The following is a 13,542-nucleotide window of genomic DNA, read 5'->3' as shown; positions in this document are numbered from 1 at the left end:
TGTGTCCTAGACTCTTAACGAAAAAAATATCAACGTAGACTCATCTCCCAATACCAATAGATTACAAAAATCAATATGAAATTGATTAAAAACCTTGAATAAAAATAATTATTTCTATGTATATATTTTTAACATTTTACATAATTATAAAAAATTATAATATATTTATTGTATCGGGGTTTAAAAATTTGAGATAATATTATATGTAGGCAATTTTCTTATTTGTAAGAAATATATGTATATATACCTTTTTTTTATATATGTGACGACAGAAAAGATTGTGTAGTTGCAACAATTTCTTTAACGTTTTTTTTTTTCTAAAATAAGTGCTATCTTTAATGGGGATAGCTCCCTCTATTTCTTAATTAAATATTACAGTATACAATTATTACAAAAAATTGCCTATCTCCCTGGCAATCACAACAACCCCAAAACCCACATACAACCCCGAATGTTGCTTATAGCAACCTATTTCTAATGCCAAAACCTTATAAAGCAACAACATTTCTAATTTGGAAAAACCTTAACTCTTCATAATTTGGAGTATGACCATCGCATAATCTGCTAGATCGTTTAGCTTCTTTGTGGATGCCTCTGAAATCCACCACTCCTCAGACTCTGCATAACTTCTGAAGATTGCTAAATCCTCATTGATGATCCCATGCTTGAGTTGTTGCCATACTTCCTCTGTGAACTCTATTGCTCTCTCCTTTTCTGCTTCTTTATCCCTTCCGACATCCTTGTCGCTTCCTTCCTCCTCCTCACTTCTATCTTCCTCCTCTGACTCTTCCTCTATGTCTGAAAAATAGTTATCGGGGCTGAAATAAACCTTTAGCACACTGTTCTTGCAGCCTTCCTCCAAGTCGAATATAGCTTCCACAACCATATCTCCATTTTCTTTTTTAACAAAGCCCTCCAACAGTTCTACGCATTTGTCCCTTGACTCTAGAATATCCACCATGGGCGCAAACACTGCCTCATAAATTGCTTTGTCACACCAGTGACGATCCAAGCTTAGAGAACACTCTACCATTGCCCTAATGGCATCATATCCAAACTCTGTTGTATCGAACAGATCCCTAACCTAAAACTCCAGAGGAACCTCACAGTTGGCACAGTTTAATCCCAAGAAGTGCACCATTTTTATTTCTTCTCTTGCTACTGTGTCTTGCCATCGAAGCCCGCTTATCTAATATAGGCTTTCCGGATTTCTCGAGGCTTCCTAAACTGCCTCTGTCTCTTCAATCATCCAAACCCGAGGTGGTCAATTCGCTTTTGCAAAGTGCCGACACTGTTTGTGTTCTCCGTCCATATCTGATATATTCTCCTCTTTTATGATATAGAAAAGACTTCCCTGTCTAATGAGTACATATCTATCCCATCTGTTTAGTCTTTTTGACCTCTTTACTGCATTGATTAGGGGTCACCCAATGCCTTCACGGGATTCATCAATTTTCTCTTTTCGTACCAATTCTTCAATGTCTCCCGACAAACTATCCATGACAATTTTTCCTTTATTTGTTGAAACACCCATATTAGCTAAAATATTTGCCACCTTATTTCCCTCTCTATACGAATGGGTGGTTTCGAATTCTCCAATTTTATCTAGCAGTACGCAAATTCGTGACAGCCACTTGTTTAATTTCCAACTTTGAAGTTTTCTCTTAATTACTCCATTAATTATGATTTGGGAATCACCTTCTATTATGACTTTGGTTAGTCCTTTCTCTACACACATCTCCAGACCTGCTTCCAAAGCCTTTATTTCTGCTTCATTATTTGTGGTATCCTCAATTTTCCCATATGCTGCTTGCATGAAGGATCCATTTTCATCTCTAATAACCGCTCCATACCTTGCTTTGCCTAGATTGCCTCTACTAGCTCCATCAAAATTTAACTATGTCCAGTTCTTCTTTGGGGCTAACCATTTGACCTTCTTTCTATTTTTGGCTTTATTCGCAATCCTTACATCGTTCAATTCCTTGAAGGCCCACCTCTTTTCCATCTTCTTGTCCCATGCATTATAGAATCTAATTGTTTTCTTCCTAATGTTCCCACTCACTACTTCCTCAATAGCAGCTTTGATAGATTATAAGTCTCTTCTCTTGAATGAAATTCCTCTCTGAAAATTCTCCTGTTTCTTTCCTTCCATATATGCCACACGATCATTGAGGGTCCTACTAACCATAAATCACCCCACTTAGATTTGTAAAATAGAGGCCACGCGGACATAAATTCTAAAAGTTTTTCATTTCTCACAGTATGATATTCTATCATATCAAAGAACCAATCCCAACAACTGCTCGTAAAAGAACATGCAAAAATCAAATGATTGGTAGTTTCTTCATCCTTTTTGCACATTATGCATCTACTAGGTCCTGCTATGCCAATATATTTTAATCTGTTTCCTGTAAGTACTTTATCCTGTAATGCTATCCAAAAGAACGCTCCTGCTTTTAGAAGGATTCTGTTATGCCAACATAACTTGTATGGCCACTCCGGATTTCATAACCCCATTTGACTTTATATTCACTTGATTTAGCTGCACACCAAAATACTTTATCTTCTTTGTCTGACACGAATATGTGCCTTTGGGATAAAAGCTATTCTAATTTTGTACACAGGTCCCTATTACCTATGCTACATTTCTTCCATTCCACTCTATCCCCTAGCGATCCTCCAGGGACAAAATAATCCTTGACTTTGCTACCTGTGCTAGCTACCACTAGATTGATCCAATCCCGATCTTCGAAAATTTCCTTTAAAGGTTTCTCTCCACCCCAAGAATCTGACCAGAAATTGGCCTTCATACCATTACCAATATTCCAAGATAGATGATCTATGAGTAAACTTCTGCTATCCCAGATGAAATTCCAAACTGGAGATCCTTTCTCCGAATTTGCCATTGTGAAGATCCTTTCTTCCTCCAGAGAATCCAAATATTTATTCCTAAGCACTTTACACCATAATCTATTTGGGTTATTAAAAATTTTCTAGGCTAACTTGGCTCCCAAAGCTTTGTTTTACAATTCCATTTTTCTGAGTCTTGCTGCTCCTTCCTCCTTGATGAGGCATGCAGTGTCCCAATTGATCAACAGTATTCTCCTTACTTCTTTGGAGCCTTCCCATAGAAATTTCTTAAGCAAGCCATCCACACTACTATATGCTTGCCTGATCATCTTGAAGCAAGACATACTATATATTGGTATAGCTGACAATACAAACTTGATCATCTGTATCCTTCCAGCCTGTGATAGCCATTTATTTTTCCACAAATCCACCTTCCCTTTGCATTTAATAACCACTTCTTCCCAGAGCTGTTTTTGGAACGCTTTTGTTCCTATTGAAATTCCTAAATATTTTAGCGGAAATTCTCCTTTTGGAAAACCCAGGATCTGCAAAATAGAATTCTGATTCTGTCTGCTAGTATTTAGAAAGAAAATTTGTGATTTTTCTTTATTCATGTGCTGGCCCGACTCCCTTGCATATTCTTCCAAAGTTTCCTTGATTGCCTCTACTTCTCTAATCGACACTACACCAAGCAAGAGTGTATCATCCGCGAATTGAGAATGTGTCAAATTTGCCATCTCTGGATGGATTGTAATTCTTTTCCATACACCCTCCCTGAGCTTATTCTTTATGCTATTCCCGAGGACCTCAGCCATCAAAACGAAAAAGGAAGGTGACAAGGGATCTCCCAGTCTCAATCTGTTAGTTGCAGCAAAGAAACCACAGACTGCTCCATTAACTATAATAGAGAAGAAAACAAAAGAAATGCAAAATTTAATGCAATCAATCCACTTACTGTCGAATCCAAACCTTCTCAAGACCTATTCCAAAAAATACCAGAGAACTCTGTCATATGCTTTAGAGACATCTAGTTTGATCGCCATCCCTTTGATCCTATCCTTGGCCATCGAATGAATAGCTTCTGAGGTAAGAATAATGTTGTCCGCAAGCTCCCTAACAGGGGTGAATCCATTCTGATTTTCTGAAATTAGTCTGTGCAAAATCTTTTTCAATCTCTCTGACATGGCTTTGGATATAGTTTTGTAAAGGGCATTGCATAGTGATATAGGTCGATAATCTGACATTGTTGTACATGTAGGTTTTTTTGGAATCAATACTATCATCGTATGATTGATGGATTTAACAAACCTCCTATTCTTTCTGAAATCTTCAACTACCTCAACAATGTCTTCTCCCATGAAATCCCAACATCTCTGAAAAACCTCCGCTGTGAAACCATTAGGTCCCGGTGCTTTATGGGGATGCAATGAAAATGTGGCCTTTTTCACCTCTTCAATTGAGAAAGTTGCCAATAGCATCTCATTATCTTCTTGAGTTAACAAGTTCTCAATGGTTCTGTCAACCAACAGGACACTTTCCTTCTTGTTAGTTTCCCAGGAGCCTAAAATTCTAGTAAAGTAATCAACCACCGCTTTCTCTATTTCTTCCCCTGAGGAGCAATTCTTGCCATATTCGTCCTGAATGTCGATAATTCGATTATGGGATATTCTAGCTTTCACAAATGTGTGAAAGAATTTTGTATTGGAATCACCTTCCATGATCCAAAGTTCTCTTGACTTATCCCTCCAATATAGTTCTTCTCTCCGCAGAACTTCCATGTACTCATCCTTCAATCTCTTCTCCAATTCAAATTCCTCATTTGTCATACCTACCATCATGATTTTCTCATTTAATTTAGACATTTCCTCTTCTAATCTAAACTTTTCAGAGAAAATATTCTTGAAATGCTCCTTGTTCCATGATTTGATCTTCTTTTTGAGATATCCTAATCTCTTAACAAAACAATAGCTTGGAGATCCACCACACATTTTGCTTCCCACCCACCATGATTTCATATTAATTAAAAAAGTTGGATCTCTCCACCACATACTTTGGAGCTTAAAATAACTCTTCAGGGGGGGCTTACTCCCATCCACATTTAGTCTGATGGGAAAGTGGTTGGATCCTGATTGAGGTATGATGAATGATGATAGGTTAAACTGCCCATCTATCCAGAATTTACCTGCAAAAAATCTATCCAGCCTTTCGGAAATATTTGAAAAATTGTGCCTTATGTTGGTCCAAGTGAATTTGCCATTTTTTGGGACAATATCCATGACCCGCATATCATCTATAAATAGTCTAAAATCTTCCATGACTTGAGTGCACATTCAGAGACCTCCTACTTTATCATCTAATTCTAGAAGAGCATTGAAGTCCCCAGCCATAATAACCCTCTCAAAACCTACATTTTCCATCTGGTTTTTGATCTCATTCCATAACTCTTTCTTGTCCTCTGTTTTAATAGGGCCATAAACATTTAGTAGAGGAAAATCAAATTGATCCTCCAATCTTACCACCCGACAAGCCATCCAATGATGGTGAGAAAAGATGATGGAGACCTGAAAGGATTCAGGTTTCCATAGCACTCCTAATCCTCCTGTAGATCCTCTGGATGATTGGGATAAATCGTTCCAATTGTAACAAGATTTAATAAAATCATTCATACTTTTATCATTGAGCTTGGTTTCTTGCATCAAAACTATATCACATTCTAGATTTTTTAATGCTCTTTTAACCAAGCGCTTCTTGTCAGAGGCCGAAAGACCCCTGACATTCCAAGATAGAATCTTCATCTATCTCCAAGGGAGAGATCCCCTCCCTTGGATTTCTTCATGAAGTCAATTACACTGACGATACCTTTCTCAAATGCCCTCTCCTCTCTGACTTGTTTGTGGCTCCTTCTTCCCCTACTACCTTTTGCTCTACCCAGCATAATGTTTGTTGATTGACTTATACATCTAGGATCCAAATTTTCCAGTCCATCTTCTATATCCTCTTCTTCAGGGTTTAGATCTTCTTCATATTCAAAATTAGATGTCAGGGGTAACTGGTTATCCTCTTTAATAACCAGATTATGATCTGCAATATCCGATATCAGATACCTCGCATTCTCCATAAGATATGTTTTAGAATCTTCTTTTTCTATAGGGGCCACCTTCTCTACCATTTCCGGATCCTTCTGAGGTTTTCCTGAAATCGTTAAAGGAAGTTTAACGGTTTTTTCAACCCAACGATGCTTGTTAGTCTATTTGGGAAAATAATTTCTTCTAGCCTTTCTGACATACATTCTGCACTCCCCCTCTAGATGCATTTTACTACCGCATCTCGAGCATGGGATAATTTCTTTCTCAATCTCAACCTGTTGCAACCATACTCCAGCCGAAGAAACTAGAGAAATTTAGGAAGGGATCTCCTTGACCGCCGCTATCTTCAATCGAGCATACACGTAACTATCTTTTTCAATAAGCTCCTCGTCAATTTCCAATAATGTCCCCAGTGACCGACCAATTTTTTCCAAACAATTCTCACCCTAATACTCCATTGGCAGATTATACATCCTAATCCACAACGGTCTATCGTATATTGCCAACGGTACTGGATTAAAATTTGGGAACCAGAACTGTAAATACAAAGGATGTTCCTTGATAAACCAGTTATTCTTACACAAATACTTATTTCTCTCCCTCCCATCCTCAAATACCACTATGAAAAAACTCCTAGGGATGAATTTCACAATCAGTCACAGGCCCCAATGTTTAGATATCCATTCTCTAATAGTGGCTCTGGTCATCCAAGGACCAACCACTCTGCCGATGAACTCATGCTCCGTCTAGAGCCCACTCTCCTCCTCCGCTTTGTTGGTAAGATCAATTTCAAAGGCTTCCTCCTTGCATCTCTCCCGCCTTGCCTCCTGAGACTTACTACTCCTCCTGGTATTCTCTCCTCCATTGGCATGTAACTGATTTTGCAGACCTCCCACTCCCTCCTCGCCGCCATAAAAAAATTAAAACATATTATAACAATTTATTTAACGTTGTGAATTCTTAATGGTCTATATTTTTCAAATTAGTTGTTACTTTTTCAAATGCTAGCATTTAAAATTTATGAATTGTCAAGACCCACACTATCTTAAATATAAATTAATAGAAACTTTCATTAAAAAAATTAAAATAAATGAAATGAATTTTTTATCCTGAAATGAACTAATTTTTAATTGAACTTGGTGACAACAAAAATATAAATAAATAAACTCCAAACTTTACTTTGTACGTTACAATAAAAAAAAATCTGCAACTCATAAATTTGGAATAGACACCGTAATTGTACGCCCTTAAATTTTGAAAAATTAATCCCAATAATTTAAACATATAGTCTTCGTCTAAGACGTCTAAATCATTTATAGCCAACGAACAAAATATTCACAAAATAAATTCAAATCACACGTGTAAAGTCCAGATTCGTTCCAGGGAGCTTGGAGGAAGTTCCGGAGATCTTGGAGTGCACTGCCACCATACCATGCAAAAAAAAACCTGACAGCAAATTCTACGAAACGGTGTTTCCTCTGAACGTCAATTCCACAGACTGCAAAGCAACAGAAGAATTTAAAAGCTTTTTCCTTGTGTGCACATATTTGGCGGAATGTTGCATTTATTGATTGTGTTGGTTTTCGTACATCCTAATAAATTATACAGTTGCCCATTAAATTCCTTCACGACTTCTCATCAATTCACCAATTAAGCTCCTTCTGACAGTCACCTTAACTACACGCCCAACCTCCAAAGTGACATTTTGAGCTAAACTCAGTCTTCCTGCAACCAGTAGAAAAACAATCAAAGCTAAAACGATGGAAGAATCATCATATTTTCTAGCAAAGATCTCATCTTTGCTCATGTTTCTGTTTTACGTCTCTGCAACTTCAGGGAGTCCAGAGGAAATCGAAGCTCTGAGAAGTTTACGCGGAGCTCTGGGTATACAGAAGTCGGAATGGCCTGATGAGATCGGAGCCTGCAAATGGCGGGGTATAACATGCTGGGGCAACCGCGTTATAGGCATTCAACTCATGGGTCTTAGTAGCAGTAATGGAAACTGCACTGTTCCTGATCCGATTGCAAGTTTAACTGCTCTGCAACACCTCGACCTGCGGAATGCGACGTTACAGGGTCGAATCCCACCATGGCTCGCAAGCCTGGGAGAGCTTCGTACCCTCAGATTGTCTCGCAACAATCTCACAGGGCCCATACCGCCGCAGCTTTCCAGGCTTTCCCAAATCACTTATCTGGATTTGTCACACAACAATTTAGTGGGCACTTTTCCGGTTTCTCTCTTTAATTTCACCGGTTTGGTGACCCTGAATCTGGCGGCCAACAATTTCAGTGGACCTCTTCCTAGTTCAGTGAAAATTTTGAGGAGCTTGCAGAGGCTGTTTTTGTCTTTCAATGCATTTTCCGGCAGTTTGCCACCTGAGTTGACGGAGCTGCCCAAGCTCAATACATTGCAGTTGGCTGTCAATCAGTTTTCCGGGCCTTTGCCCCAAGGTATGTCAAAGATGAAGTTTTTGGTGCGGTTGGACTTGAGAGGAAATTTTTTCAATGGGTCTGTGCCGGAGAAGTTGAAACCCATTTCAAAAACTTCAAGAAATTGCTTCTTCAATGTTTCCAATCAGCACAGGGAGAGATCTTGTAGATTTTTTTATAGAAATAGAACTGCACGCGCCCATTCAATCTTGCCCAGGAGCTTCAACAGTACAAATGGTAGTGTAATAGTTGTGTCAGGGGAAATCAAGAAGAAAGGAGATGGAGTCACAAGAAATCTTGCAGCCATTGTTGGAGGCAGTGCTGCAGGGCTTGTTCTGATACTCATAATTGGTATGATGGTTATGTGCATTCTGAGAAGTGAAGCAAGAATTGTGAACTCAACTGTGGGTAAGGGTCCGGAAGGAATAGAAGAAATACAAGGAGCCAATTTGGGAGAGAAGTTTACATATGCCCAGCTTGTAGAAGCCACCAATATGTTTCATTCTGAGTGTTTGATCAGAGTGGGTCATTCTGGAGATTTTTACAAAGGGGTATTAGAGGGCGGTGCTGAGGTGGTTGTGAAGAGGATAGATTTGAATAAGGTGAAGAAGGGTGAGTATATTAGGGAGCTTGAGGTTTTTGGCAAGGCTTCTCATACTAGACTTGTTCCTCTGCTAGGTCACTGCTTGGATATGAAGGAGGAGAAGTTTCTTGTGTATAAATATATGCCTAATGGAGATCTTGAATCTGTTTTGAGAAAGAAGACAGCTCATAATATCAATAATTTCTTTCTTCATCCTTTGGATTGGATTGCCAGGTTAAAGATTGTCATAGGGATTGCTGAGGGGTTGGCTTATTTGCATCATGAGTGCTCTCCTCCAATTATGCACAGGTACTTGTTCTGTCTTTTTTTTTTAATTGGATCTTCTTTTTATGAATGTTAGGATCATGTTCTATTCAGCTACAGAATGATTCTTATTCTATAACTACAGGATAAGACAATCGAAGATAATAAATAGTACAGTGGGGCCTGTCTTCTAACTGAGTTTTTGTTTCTATTGAACTTTCTATCATATTTATACAGAATAACATAAGCAGAAAGTTGTAAAATATGGCTGTACAGAGTTAAATCATTTAAACATTACAATTTGATAGGTTGTACTAATTCATAAAAAACACAGAAATGTATGAGTAGAGCAGAGGTATTCTCTAGAAGGATGGCTCTAGAAAGCCGAAGTTGAAGATGCAATAGAGAGCTTAATGAAGAAAATTGAAATTTTTATTAATGTCCATGGGACCTCGAAATATTACTTTTTGAGTCATGAAGCTTCGCAAACTCCAGAACCATTTAGAGCTTCCCAAATTCCAGAACCGTTTTAAATCATATTTCCAGAACCAATTATAATCACATTACTAAGTTCTAGAACAGTCTCACTGGAACCGCCTAGCTGCAGACGGTACGAACTATTCACTTCACTTTGCATACTCGACTATTTCAATCTTGTTTGATATGCAGCACACTAATAGAAATTGATTAAGGCCCAAGTCCTAGAGTGCACAGGTCATATAAAATAACTGTAAACCATTAACTGGGGGAATTTTATGTTCACTGCATCCATAAACAAAGTATGCTGATCGTGACAATGGCTCATTGGATGACTTCAAATGTCTTTTTCTTTTTCATGCTCATTCTCTGTTTTGTCCTCCATTTGGGTCGTATCTTGCTCTTCTTCTTGCTAATCTTGCATTTGAAACGTCAATCTTTGTTTACTTTTCCTTTAAATATAGTTCTTAATATACAACACTGAAGGGAGAAGGGCTCACCAGTTGAGCTATTAATAAATCTTTGAAAATGAGTCATTATTCAGATTAATGATGGACTGGTAATATAAAACACAGTAGTTCAACTCTTAAGTGATCTATGAAAAGTTTAACATAATATCAGAGTTCAGGTCATCAGAACCCAGCTGAGCTAGGATTTCGAGCTTCTGGAGTGTAGCTCGAGGGTGATAGAAAATGAGCTACACCCGAACAAAAAATGGACCACCCAACAGCAAATCAAGGTCTTGGATTCAAATCCTAACTGGTCCATGGAAAGGAAGTAAATGAGAGGTTCTAGATTCACCTTTCTTGACCCACACCTGAACAAAAAATGGACCATCCCAATAACAAATTGAGGTCTTAGGGTCAACTCCTAACTGGTCCATGGAAGGTATAACAATAAAAAAGACAAGAAACTGATTATGTTTATATACCAGTGTATAACAAATTGATAAGTAATAACTGATTATGTTTAATGCCAGGGTATATTAAATGGAAGATACCTTCAAATATGTCATATATTTATAATATTTCATTTAGATATTAATAAAATACCTATTAAGGTAAAAAAAAATTAATTTTCTTTTAATCTCATTTCTTGAGGTTATAAATCAATATCATTTTTTGTGCAGGGAGATCAAGGCAAGCAGCATTTTACTGGATGACAAGTTTGAAGTAAGGCTTGGAAGCTTAAGCTCTGCAGGCAGTCCAGATGAGGATCATCAGCCTGGCTTGGTTGCAAGGCTCTTAGCTATTTCCCAGTAAGTGTTTCTAACTAATTCTGCATTAGTTACGTGGACAGCCCAAATGCATTTTCAGTTTCCCTTTCACAGACTGTTTAAAATGACTTAAGAGGATACTCCCGCTGCTCACATTTCAACCATACTTTTGGCCCCTACATCACTTTCAAATCATAGCTTAAACATCTCTTGTACTGAGAGACATTAGATTTCACAGTTTATAACAAAATAGTGTTTTGTTTTTTGCTCAACAATTTATCCATTTTTTTTCTACAGCAATTCTCTCATCCTCATGATAGATAACTAAATGCCTGCTAACTAAATGGTGTTCTACATCACTATTGAAACTCTACTTTCTCTGTCAAGAGATAGTTCATCCTTATTCAATCTTCCACTGATTTCATCTTCATTTCATGAAGAACACGAGATTCATATATTGTCTAGGAAAGCTCTAATCAACCCATCACCTTCAATGAAACAATGTTATATAATAGTAAATACTATAACTTTATTGCAAGGGTTTTGACATTGCTGTGGTGGGTAATTGCAGTTCATGGGACCAAGGAGATTCCGGTTCATCAATGGCTACCATTGCAAATGACGTTTACAATTTTGGCAAACTGCTACTAGAGATAATTTCTGGGGCAACTTCCACCATTGAATACAATGAAACTCATGGGGAATCTTCATGGATAGATAATGTCTTGGCCCTGATTGACACTCAAGATAAGGATACTCTGGCTCGGATTGTTGACCCATATCTCATTCTAGACGAGGATTTACTGGAGGAAGTGTGGGCTGTAGCTGTAATAGCAAAGGCTTGCCTCAACCCCCGCCCTGCCAGGAGGCCAAGCATGCGCCATGTCCTCAGAGCTCTAGAAAACCCACACAAGGTTCTTCGAGCTGACAGTGTTGCAGAAAGGACATCATCCTATAGCTCATGGAATGAGGCCTTTGGTAGTTGTAGGAGCTCCTATGGCTCCCAGCGATTGAACATCCCAGGAACATTTAGAGAAGAGTGCATGTCCAATGGCAATTCAAAAGGCAGAAACCGAGGAGGCCATGCCAGACCTGGTTCTAATGACATTGTTTCTGAGAATGCACAAGAAGGGAGCGCCTGAAGCAGAGTATTGGAAAACCCATTTTCCTCAATTAAAACATTCCCCTGAATTCTACTTGGCACGCCCATCCATCACAGCAGCAGCATATTGGGACACCATGCATTTTTAGAGAATTTGCTCCATTGTTGGTTACGGAAAAATCTGTTCTGGCCTCTCTAGCCTATTCTACGTTTGAGGATCAGGCATAATGTCACTATTTCAGTGTCAGCCATGGGAGGGCCTATAACACAGATCCAAAGGCTGTTGTTTTAATTAGTGTTTGCCCATATCTATATCTGTTGTATCTACTGTTTTTACGCCTAGATTCCTGGCCACCTGAACTGTTCTCGGGATTTGAGGTAGTATTAATCTATACATTTCTCCAAAGCATTCTATGCCCATGAATTTCATACGAAGAAAACTGTTAATTTCATGGTAAAATCTAAGTAATTTATAATAACTACGAGAATGCAAAGATAGATGCAAGGAAAAATATAATTATTTATTTACAAATGATTTTAAAATAAATTTTATAAATTTATCATTATTTACTTTATGATTTAGAAGTTTAAATATAAGGAATGTATTTTTTTATTTTTTTTTGGTTTAAAGCGACATATATTTAGAGAAATCAATTGGAAACACTTACCATTAAATGAATTATAGTTGATCGAAAACCTAGATCTTAACTACATTTAGGTTTTTTTAAATATAAGATAATATTTATTTAATAAACTTTTAATTGTTTTGAACACATTATTTTAAGGTGGAATTAATTCTTTTTGATAATTATGAATGAGGTATTTTTTATATTTTTTTAATGTGTTACTTATTTTGAGGGATTCATTTAATTTATTATCAAGATAGAGTTTTGTAGGTATGTAATGGTAAAATTAGTGAATTATTGTCAATTTTTATCTAGTTGTGTTTTTGATTAAAAAAGCAGCGTTAATTATGGCGTTGACCCTTAACAAAGAGACCTCAATCCCTCTACAATTAGCGTTAACTATTGTTAATTGTTTTTGAAAAAAAGCAGTGTTAAGAAGGGTGTTGACCCTTTACAAAGCTAAAGGCTATCAAATTTAAAAGACCAAGTTGGAGTGCAAACCCCAAAAGGACAAAGTCGGACCAGCTAAACCAACTTGTCAAACCATTAACAACACAACCCAAATCAAGAGGGGGGAGAAAACCTCGAATCTTGAGAAAGGAGGGCTTGGGAAAGGTGGTTAGATTTTCCTTTTCACCTACGAGAAACAATCGTCCAGGCAACACTATCAGTAGGAACTTTCGAAGAAGAAACAAGCGAGGAATATCTTGCAGAGTCACTGCCAGACTGTTGTTGCAAAGCGGCAACACGCTGTTGCAACGGAGCAGCAACAAGAGAAGAATCGTTAGGGGCAGAGTGAAAGTGAGAAGCAGGAGCAACAGGAGGAGGATCCAAGGGGGCGAAAGGGATCGCAACAACAGTAACATCAACCTGGGCTTCATCAGTAGTAAGGGGCATCGCATCTTGAG

At 37.9% G+C, this 13,542-nt stretch overlaps 2 protein-coding genes across 2 annotated transcripts; one reads left to right on the top strand and one right to left on the bottom strand.

The window, feature by feature from the left end:
• Nucleotides 1–3,023: 3,023 nt before the first annotated feature.
• LOC131858319 (uncharacterized) lies at nt 3,024–3,665 on the bottom strand. Its single transcript, XM_059211518.1, has one exon. It carries the CDS (start codon nt 3,663–3,665, stop codon nt 3,024–3,026), a length of 642 nt encoding a protein of 213 aa, XP_059067501.1.
• Nucleotides 3,666–7,589: 3,924 nt separating this feature from the next.
• LOC131037826 (probable LRR receptor-like serine/threonine-protein kinase At2g16250) lies at nt 7,590–12,437 on the top strand. The gene is made up of 3 exons (XM_057970053.2): nt 7,590–9,258; nt 10,820–10,948; nt 11,478–12,437. Exons 1-3 carry the CDS (start codon nt 7,697–7,699, stop codon nt 12,046–12,048), a joined length of 2,262 nt encoding a protein of 753 aa, XP_057826036.2. The 5' UTR covers nt 7,590–7,696; the 3' UTR covers nt 12,049–12,437.
• Nucleotides 12,438–13,542: the final 1,105 nt, after the last annotated feature.

This window comes from Cryptomeria japonica, chromosome 9 (assembly GCF_030272615.1).
Source record: "Cryptomeria japonica chromosome 9, Sugi_1.0, whole genome shotgun sequence".
In the NCBI taxonomy this organism is placed as follows: Eukaryota; Viridiplantae; Streptophyta; class Pinopsida; order Cupressales; family Cupressaceae; genus Cryptomeria; species Cryptomeria japonica.
Note: the sequence above shows the minus strand (reverse complement) of the source record. Positions and strands in the feature narration are given on the sequence as shown.

What these genes read in the sequence shown, in the direction of transcription:
- LOC131858319 (XM_059211518.1), bottom strand. Translation starts at nt 3,665, where the DNA reads ATGGCTGAGGTCCTCGGGAATAGCATAAAGAATAAGCTCAGGGAGGGT.
- LOC131037826 (XM_057970053.2), top strand. Translation starts at nt 7,697, where the DNA reads ATGGAAGAATCATCATATTTTCTAGCAAAGATCTCATCTTTGCTCATG. An exon ending in TCTCCTCCAATTATGCACAG is followed by an intron (nt 9,259 to 10,819) that starts GTACTTGTTCTG and finishes TTTTTTGTGCAG; the next exon opens with GGAGATCAAGGCAAGCAGCA. An exon ending in AGGCTCTTAGCTATTTCCCA is followed by an intron (nt 10,949 to 11,477) that starts GTAAGTGTTTCT and finishes GGGTAATTGCAG; the next exon opens with TTCATGGGACCAAGGAGATT.